Source organism: Anguilla rostrata, chromosome 1 (assembly GCF_018555375.3).
Source record: "Anguilla rostrata isolate EN2019 chromosome 1, ASM1855537v3, whole genome shotgun sequence".
Taxonomy (NCBI): Eukaryota; Metazoa; Chordata; class Actinopteri; order Anguilliformes; family Anguillidae; genus Anguilla; species Anguilla rostrata.
This window is the reverse complement of record NC_057933.1, coordinates 50,358,146-50,368,114: the sequence shown is the minus strand read 5'-3', so window position 1 is coordinate 50,368,114 and position 9,969 is coordinate 50,358,146. Positions and strand designations below refer to the sequence as shown.

Here is a 9,969-nt window from a genome sequence, read left to right as displayed (position 1 = left end):
AAATCCCTTCAGGTCACATGGTAGAAACAAACTGCTGGCTCTACTCATCACATCACAGATCACAAATCAGGTTTGCACAGATGAGTCACAGTAGGATGTTTCATGTGCAGCGTTACAGACAGACTTGTCGGTGCCTGATCAACAAGATGGGTGCCGTCATCCCAGCCACCTGAAACCCTCCCTTCCCTGGGAAACTGGAGCCAACTGTGCATCGCCCTGAACAGCTGCCAGCCGTCAGTCCTAACCTGGTCGGGATACGACGCTAGACTGCAGAACAAATCCACGTACTAGAACAGTGCTTTAACAAATTATTAATATAATTAATAGCATACTTTAATTTCCATCAAAAATTTCTACTTTTTATTAGAATGCCAAAATGATTAGCCTAAAAAAGACATTTCTATATGCAAAAGTCTCAAATCTCTGGACAAGATAAATATCTATATTTACAGCATATTACCTATGTCTTTGCAGTTCGTTATGACATGCTGACTGATCAATTTTGAAGAGGAAGTTGATCCAATATCTTGTATAAACTTATCTGCCTTTAGGCTACTAGATAGTGTGAAAATATTGGGGGTGCTTTAGAATTCGGCTTACTGAACTCCTTCTGAATACATAATTTAAGTTTTAAAGGAGTACCATGGTGATTTTCACACTTTCTCGGTTTTATGTGCTATTTGCACAAGAGGCATTGAAGAAACACAATGAGCAAAGTATTAAATATGTCCGTTCTGTATTTTTGCAGAAATATGCGTTTTAAATTCATCGTCCCATTTTCAACCGGTTGAGAAAGTTGTCATTTTTCTACGTCACGAATACAGTAACCACTCCTATTTCCACGCCCCGTGAAGAAATCTGACAGGACACATCGTCCTGCTGTTCAGACAATGCAAATATTTGACTAACGTTAGGTTCACTTAAATTAGAGTTCCTTTAGATTATTTCTGGTTATATTCATTTAGCTAGCTAGCTAACGTTAGCTAGCTAGGAGGTTTGCTTTCATAAGGCAATGTTATCGATAACGTTAGCTTGCTAGTTCGCTTTTATGAGGACGTTATAGTTGTGCTTTTATCTTAACTTGGCTAGCTAGATAGCAAAAATTGTAACTGGATACAAGTCAACGTCCTTACCTTAGCTATCTATCGATACTTGATATACTACTAAGCTAGCTAGCTTGTGAAAATTCAGTCTCCCAAAGAGAGCGCGTATCATGGGAGTAGCTATGGTAACGGGGAACGGTCTGTCAATCATAGCTAACTGACAGTTCTCATTACCACGCCCAGACGGTTCGGGTGAATTTTTATAGTGGGAAATTTAGGCTTAGAAAAATACGTTTTAAAGTACATTGAAATGACCGAAGAATAAAAAAATTATGCACATTTGTTTTGTTGTTGCCTGAAGACAACTGGGAAGTGTCACGTTCAACCACCATGGTACTCCTTTAAAACAGAGAAGCAACAATAAAAATGATGTCACTACTTCAGCCGGGTGAGTGGCCAGCATACCCTGGAAAACTTTGTCTCCATTAAAAGGGTGGGCTCACCCAGGTAAGTGACAGTCATCTCCATATTTCTAAAACAGCCTAATAAGTTATTAAGTTAAATTATAAAGCTATAAACCACCAAGAATCCTTTCTGGCACGAACACAGAACATTTTCAACAGCCCGATTCAGCACATGAAGGATCTATCATATTATCAACAAGTGCATTCTGCCCCGAAGTTGGAATGGAACCTACACCTATGGTCATGTCAATGTCATTGGAACGGAGCTTTACAAAACAAGACCATGCTAAAATCACAGGTAGGGATTTTTAAGGTGGCTGCCAACGTTAACTAACGCATGGGGTGATGACATCAGACATCGTTTTAACAATCAGTTGCAAACTGAATGACATTTAACCTATATGCATTTAACGCAGCGGTGAGGTATCAGTGTTTTTATACATCTTTAGTAGCCTATCAGCTAGAAGCGAAGTTGTTTATCTAATTATCAAGCATCCGCAATTAATTTAACTAATTTAGCTAGTTCCTTCACCAGAATTAATTTTATATTACACAAACAAATGGCCTTACTGACAAGAACTCTATAAACGTCTCCGTTGGCTTCACACTATCCAGGTTTGGCGGTTAGTGTTTCAGTTTGTGCGGGCGAATCAGAGGCATTGGAGATTTCACAGGCGCAAAATTCAAATGAATGCGAGGGAACGGAGTAAAGCAACTCGCGCGCCTCAACAATAACCATAGCAATGACATAACTGTTAAGAGTGAGTGAAAGCAATGACAGCCAGATAGAAGGTAGCCATTGTACAGTGGTTAGCGCTGGATAAGGATAAAAAGGCATCCCCTTCAAGATGGAAAATCAGTCCCACTAGTTGTATTCTTGAGGTTGTATCTAGTTGATTTGGTGCAAGTCTAGCAAACGAGCTGGAGCTGAAAAGTTCCACCAGAGAATTAATGCACGTAAGTAGCTAGACTAATGTTAAGAATGGTAGTTATGTTGCCTAACTTTAGATTTTAGGCTAAGTATTATTTAGCTAGATAAAAACTACGTTATAAATACTAGAATGTATCATAGCCAGCAAACGTTAACTAGCTAGCGATTAATATCCCTACAAGCTATCCATTCGTGGCAAATCCACGCAGTTAACTTGCCACCTCCAGTAATTTAATTTAAAAAAAAAACTAAAAACGATGGGTGTGTTTCTGACAAAACGCAGCGCAACAGTACCGAAAATGGCAGAATAAAAGCACCTCAGACACATATGACTACTTAGCCTACTTGAAAATTGTACGACCCAGGCTTTGAACGCTGTTGTAATATTTTACATTGAATTGAAATACTTAGCCTATCTGTTATGGTAGGTTACACTTGTTCGCCTGTTTTAATAAGTATTGCAAAATTGTAAAAAAAAATAAAACTTCTTAATTTCCCCTCAGTTCTTTACAGATCCTAAATCTCTACAAATTAAAATACTTCTTTCAACAAGAGATGGAGTGCTGCATCAGTCATGATGATGTACTTCAGAGCTTGGAAGACCAGAACTGTACGTCCTGTCCTGACAGTGGATACATAGGAATGCAGAGGTTTTCAAAGCAGGCAAAGACCATCGGTGCAATATATGGCATACTGGAGCCTTTTCCTTTGGACTGCTTATCCGAAACACCAAATGTCCTTATACAAAACTGCGCGTCTAATTTGTTGTTCAACACGCCAAAAAATACTCGACCGAAAAATATTGTCATCGGTTTTAAAAAAGACCTCAATACAAATAATGCATCGATCTCGAGCGTATTCGAGACTCCTAACATGTGTAAAAAGGATGCTTCCTTTCGAAGGCGCCTCCTATCTAAAGCTGCAATTAATGACAACACAGGTAAAATAAAAACCCTAGATAGGAACCACGTCATATTCTCTGGAGTTTCTATAGTTGGAGATGATTTTACTTGTGGAAGGTTTGATTCTCCAGACACCATGAAATCAGAAACTTTGGCTACCAGTACTTTAAAAGCTGATGAGCTGATTTTGTTGTACAGGAAAAAGTGTCTTATGTTCCCCAAAGTAAAAACCTCTCCTCCTCAAGATGGAAAACATGAAGTTGTGGATATACCCAGCTCCGGTTTTAGAAACAGGGTCTCAGAGCTTTGTAAAACAAATGTAGGAATGAGGGAACACATCATCCCTTGCCCTTTGCAATCAGAGCTGCTTGGGACTCCTTGTCAATCTATGGTCACACAGTCTACAGAGGGAAACTTTCAAACTCCAGTAAATAACCTTGACACAAGCCTTGCTGATTCGAGAATGTTGGGCACATCCCCATGTGTTCAAATTTCCAGTCTGGACACATTATCCTGGGAGGACAGCGGCTTTGGAACTTTGGAGATAGAAGACATGCAGAATTCCTATGTGGGACTTGATGGTTCGTTTCAGGAACTGTTGTTGCACTCCGCTTCCAGGGGCAAGGAGACTCTTAACCAGACCAAATCAAATGGGAGGTCCAGACTTGAGCGCAGACCCTCCAGGCTTCGAGATGAAGAGGCCATCTCAGAAAATGAATCTGCCCCTGGCCACCTCAAACCCCAGCTTTTTATACAAAAAGCCTGTATCAGAGAGAAACGTAATGAACTCTTCCTTGAGAACACTGCACCCGAGAGCAGCACATGTGCAGACCAGTCTGTAGTGCGGACGCTGCAGGTGGCGCATGCCACGTGCCGGCTGAGTGCCATGTTGGCTGGGCCAAAGGACCTGGAGGAGCTCCGGAAGTCATCAGAGGACACCCGGGTCGTGCCTTTAGTGGAGGTCATTGGGAGGAAAATGGGACAGGAAAGGCTGGACATCCTGTCAGAGGTGAAGAAGAGAAACCTGAGACACGTTTTTACAACGATACTAAATCTGCTGTCTTGTGAAGATATATGTAGGTGAGTATGATGATTCTTACGAAAATGTAAGAAAAACATTCATTCCACTTGGAGTTTGTTTTAGTATCATTTGTGAATATTGAAATGTAAAAAAAATTTTTTTTTAATGAATCATCCAATCAAACACCTAATTACTTTTTCGTTTATTGAAAGATTTGGCCAGGTGTCAGATGCCTGGGGTGAAATTGTTGTACAAGACAAAATGGCATCTCAAAGGCGAAGATCATTCTTCAGAATGCAGCAAATGACACTTGAGGTGGGCAAAATAAAATAAATATTGTTTTGTGGGTAAATTTGTGCAATGGGCACGATCTGTGACATTCACCCACAGTGCTGGTTGAGGCCACCAAACTTCCCTTACTGGACTGAGGGATGGTAGAGCATGTAGTTGCCCATAAGTTGCTGTTGGGGCTGGGTTTATCTCCCTTTCAATTATTTTCAGGAATGGAATTTAAATTCAGTTAATCAACTGAAAAATCTTTATGCCAGGGGCATTTTTCAGTTCATCAACTGAAATTCAGTTAATTTCCTGAATTGACTTCATTGAAATCAACCACAACCATGCAGCCAACTCTCTTTAGGCAATAAGTGAAGCGTTTAAGTATCCATTTTTGGCAATATATTATTTTTGTAATGAATGTTAAGAATAGTATTGCCTTTCCAAAAATAAAATAATGGCAAATTTGAAATAACTGGCAAGCGCTTTTACAGTGAGCTGCGGTGGCTTCAAAATCACCCATCATCTGAAGGGGGATTCCTCCATATAAAAGTTGTACTGGAATGGCAGGTGTACCATCCTGCCAAGTTACTCCTTGGCAGGGCTTAGCAATGTACTGCAGGCCTACTCATATGTTTTATTGACTTTTATCTCCCTCTTGTGGATAAAGCAGGGCACTACGCTCCATGTCCCTGATGCAGAGACAAGGTTGAATCATCCTTGCAGGTCTCCTCTCATGTCTGTCCAAGCCCAGGCCAAGACTCCTCAGCATCACACCCCATTGGCAGGAAATGGCAGTTTTACCATAGTCAAGCATCATGTTAAACCCTCAGCCAGTAAACGGGAGGAGTTCCTCCAGGTGAGTTCTGCATGGCATTGACGGTATCCTGGGCCCAAATTATATGTGGTTCGTTGCAGTGTGGTCATTTTTGATTTCCTGTTTTGGGGTGATGTTATAGTGGCATTACACACAAAATAATTATTTTTTTGATACACTATATTATGATACATTTTTTTTCACTTTTGTGTTCAATTGTCTATAGTTATAAAAATCTTATTGAAACATAATATGAGGAAATGAAAATGCCTGTTCACATAAATTTGAGCTATCTAACTGGACGTGTATTTTAAAATAATGCATAATCTAAAGCCCTTGTCTATGACAAAGAAACTGCTATTAACATTTACTGCAATTATTCCATCCTGTAAATATTGTACATGTACCTGATTCCTGCAATGTGGTCAACGTCAGCTTGCTTGTTTGTCTGTACACTGTATAATACCAAGCATTTTGCAACATTGCAAAACAAAAGTGGGACAGTTTTCTTTTCCCCAATTCTCCAACCGTGTCTTCCAGGTAGCCAAAACCCTCTTTAGTGACGAGTGTCTTCGGCCTTGCCCGAGGTGCCGGCACCCTGCCAGGTGCCACTCCGTTAAGAGAGAAGGCGTGTGCAGCTGGGGAGACTGTGCCTTTCAGTTCTGCACCGGATGCCTGCGCGCCTACCACGGCTCCAGAGACTGTGGCGGCCGGTCTGTCAGGTGCTATGGCAGGAAGGATGTACTGGCTGGGAGCACTCAAAGCAGACGCAACCTGAGGAGACTGTAAATTTTATGTACAAAGATCTTTTAGTTCTTTCTCATGTTTACAGTGGCTGATTTTTGCATTTTATTAAATTATGGATGTGAGAGGAACCAATGCATCGAGATGCAGACCTTACACCACAATCACTTTAGATTAAATCTGTTTTAAACATGTTTTTGATTTTGTATTTCTGTTCACTTGTGTGTGGTATTTCTGCATATTAACTTAATGCCTGTACAGCATTAGTTTTATACATTTTAAATAAATTTAACAAAAGTTTGCCTTATTGTTATGGTTTGTGTATTCCTAAATAATCCATTTTGCATTTGGAGTACATCAGCATGGGCTTAAATACATGCAAACATTTAATACATCCAAACATTTGCCTCTCCAAGTGTTAACAGACCAAATTTAGTTTTTTTAATGGCAGTCATTTTTTAGTTATCGTTTGCACACACACACACACACACACGAATGGCACATGGAATACGTAGCTGATTTTGTTCTTGACTTTGAAATGGTACTATGGAACTTTGCTCTGGTGTTGTTAAGGTTTCGTCTCTTCTAATCTGTTTGGAGAATTCTGCTGCTCATTGTTGTATGTCAATCGTTATTTGCATGTAGACGTGAATTACCAAGGACAAGCACAAAGGGTGATGCCTCCATCTTGTGGCTTAACGTGGAAGTGTAGGATGGGGCTCTTTTAAGCGCCAAATAGATTTAAGCTCTGAATGATTGGAACTCTGATTCTGTGTTAAAAAAAAAACCTGCTATATTTTTTAGAATTATATATTTACTATTCATTATTTGTGTTTCTGTACACTGCAGTTCTGTAGTTTAGTACCTAAATGTTAAACTTGGGGGAGGTATGCATGCTACCCATTACAATATGAGGCAGTGTGCTGATGCTCTGCTAGTTCATCTCACAGTGTGCAACCATCCATGTGGAAGCTCTATTGTACTATGCAGACTGCTGTATCAAAACAACTGACCAAGTCACATTCTATCATGCTGAAAGGATACTCTATGTTGTAATATGCAGTTATACAGTCCTTTGCCTGTCAAGTAAACACACAAAAATGTACAAAAACAGCTGGACATTGTAATGTACTTAAAATATACCTACTGACTGAAATATGTTAAAATACATACCAATTACATACAAACACTATACACAGATTTACAAACAGACTGAATAAACACAAATGCATATGTAATTTCACAATTTCATACATCTTTAGCCAAGACTGGCTAGCTAGCTATCTAACTTTGATAAGTAAGGTCCCCTTTAAATCAAATAATAAAATCATAAATATACATTAATAAAAAAATAAGTTGCTATTGTTTTAACAATGTCATTAAAAAACTTATGAACAACAACTTATCAATCTAGCTTGCAACTTCTTTCACAAGAATGTTACAGGCCTTCAGTGGAGCACCAGTATAGCCTTTGGTATAGCCAAAGGCTATGCTGGCACTTTTTTTCATCGGACAAGTGTCAAACAAATATCACCTTGCCTGAAATATATGCTTTTAATTATTTCATTCACACTTCAGCATATGATAACCTAGTTCTCAGTGACATAGCACAATCAAATACTCAGTTGGAGGAAAATGGACCTTTCTGATCCATTTTAGGAACAGGAAAAGCTCTAATCTCAAATAATCTCTAAAGATGGAACAGACAGCTCTAAATGATTATAGTGTCAATAGTGTGATTATAGTGCCAATTTAAAAAGATCAGTTTCTTCCGTGACAGAAAGAGCGGCGAACCGTTCTACGTCACAATTTTGGTAGCCTGATTGTGCACCCACCATACAATACGATACAATAACAACCATGCTGTTTCGAAGACTTGCGGCCCCGCTCCTTCCAACCAAGCGGCCAAAACCAGAGTTCGTTTTTGAAGCTCATTTCCTGGTGTTGTAGTTCCTGGTTGCTCACTAGCGCCACTACGGATGGCTCCAGTATAGGTGTTTTCATATTCGGTTTCCATGTAAGTCTACGGTACAAATGCGATCAAAATACAAAGTCAATAATTTTTTCTCAAAAGAACAAATAGTCATAATAGGTGTATTTTATTGGTCTTATGGCTGTCCATGGGTCGATTTCATGATTTATTGCGTCATTTGGGCACAGTGCCAATATTTGTTCTGGACCAATGAGGTACAGCTTGCGTCACTTCCGGATTACTGCGGAGGACTCAGCTACAGTAGGGGCTACAGTCTATGGTCACTGGGGTGGGCGGTGGCGCTTCTTGGCCTTGCCATTGCGGCTACGGCTACGGTCCGCCTGTGCTAAGTCTGAAAATGCAGGCATCCCATTTCGTGGTGATTTCATTATGGCGTGTGCTATTTACAGCTGCTCTAGACGACCATAAAATAATCCTCCTCTTAAGTTTTTCGGTATCCGAGTCATTTTTACTATTTCCTTTAGCCTACTTAACCAAATAATTACTTGGCAGAAAGCGTAATCAGCTTGCTATATTTGGTAGTCCAGTAGTAGCCTGTGCTAAAACAGTTCGCAACTTCGGCTACCAAGCCATTTGACTAGCTAGCTAACCTTAACCGGCAAACATTCAATCTGTCAAACGTGTTTGGCGGCTTGTCAGTCCTGTACATTCCGTAAATGTCTACCTGGGCCATGCTTCACGCATGTGACAAAGCTACTATAATCCCGATTTTGGGATAAACACTTTTTCAGTTTCACGAAGCGAATTAAGAGTTTCAAGGTTCATTTGCTGAATATACAACACACGATGAAATCACACACACAGAATTTAACGAAATTAACCATCTTGGCATTTAGAAAGGAACATGTTTTTAGCATTTAAGAGACCGACAAGCGGAATCGGTTCTGGGGGCTCCTTGCGTATATTGGCTTTTCTCCATTGGTTTTGATGATTTACAAGAAAAAAATAATAGCCTAATAATAATTAGAAATTCAACGTAGGCTACATTATTTTTGTCTTCATGCACCAGGTGGAAAACTTGCCGTACAAAGTGCGTTGTCATATTTACACGCCTGCAGATCAGTTATTAAAATACTTGGTAGATTTGTTAATCACCGCTGAGTGTTAATTTTTGTTCGGTAGAAAGTGATTTGCGAACGATCGGTCAGCTAGCGTCACCCAGCAAGTGAACACCACAAACGGCGATGGAGTAGCTAGTAGTAGCAGGCTCATTATCTGACTGGCGAAAACCTACGACGATAACTTGCTCGGTTAACAGCAGATCTACCAGACAGTTATACGAAAATTTGCCTAGTCAAATCACCAGTAGCCTACACATCTCCGATTGATTGACCATCAGTGTAGTCAATGTTCTTCCCCTGTGGTTCATATTGCTAACGCGTGAGCTAACCACGGACAGCCTACCTAGCTCACTGGCAAGCTGATATGCTAGCTAAGCATATTCGTTTTGCTGAGAAACATACATTGAAGATAACTGAACATAGCCTAATTGTATTTTTAATGTCATACATAACGTGATTACATGACACAGTACAGTCACGGATGGAAATTAAACTCCGTAAACATCTGATAATATATTTTAAAACATAACGGCAGACAGTCAGCTAGCCTCGTTCGGGTTGAGGGGCTTTTCCGCACCGGACTGTCAATCAAATTGTAAAAATCACAAGACCGCTTAACTCTATGGTTTTGGCTCCAAATCGAGAAAATGGCCGCGCCCGCCATTGAGCTTCAAAACGTGTTTTAGAGACCCACGGAGAGTCAATGGGTGACGTCAC

General features: G+C 40.1%; 1 protein-coding gene across 3 annotated transcripts; it reads left to right on the top strand.

The window, feature by feature from the left end:
- Nucleotides 1–1,470: 1,470 nt before the first annotated feature.
- fbxo43 (F-box protein 43) lies at nucleotides 1,471–6,498 on the top strand. Of its 3 annotated transcripts, none has more exons than XM_064340827.1 (5): nucleotides 1,471–1,805; nucleotides 2,942–4,420; nucleotides 4,574–4,676; nucleotides 5,308–5,496; nucleotides 5,995–6,498. In XM_064340827.1, the coding sequence occupies exons 2-5, from the start codon at nucleotides 2,994–2,996 to the stop codon at nucleotides 6,241–6,243; spliced, it is 1,968 nt and encodes a 655-aa protein (XP_064196897.1). In that variant the 5' UTR covers nucleotides 1,471–1,805; nucleotides 2,942–2,993; the 3' UTR covers nucleotides 6,244–6,498. The 3 variants fall into 3 exon arrangements, with proteins under 3 accessions (XP_064196897.1, XP_064196887.1, XP_064196905.1); XM_064340817.1 differs by lacking the exon at nucleotides 1,471–1,805 and adding an exon at nucleotides 1,827–2,464; XM_064340835.1 differs by lacking the exon at nucleotides 1,471–1,805 and having other exon boundaries at nucleotides 1,828–4,420; nucleotides 5,311–5,496.
- Nucleotides 6,499–9,969: the final 3,471 nt, after the last annotated feature.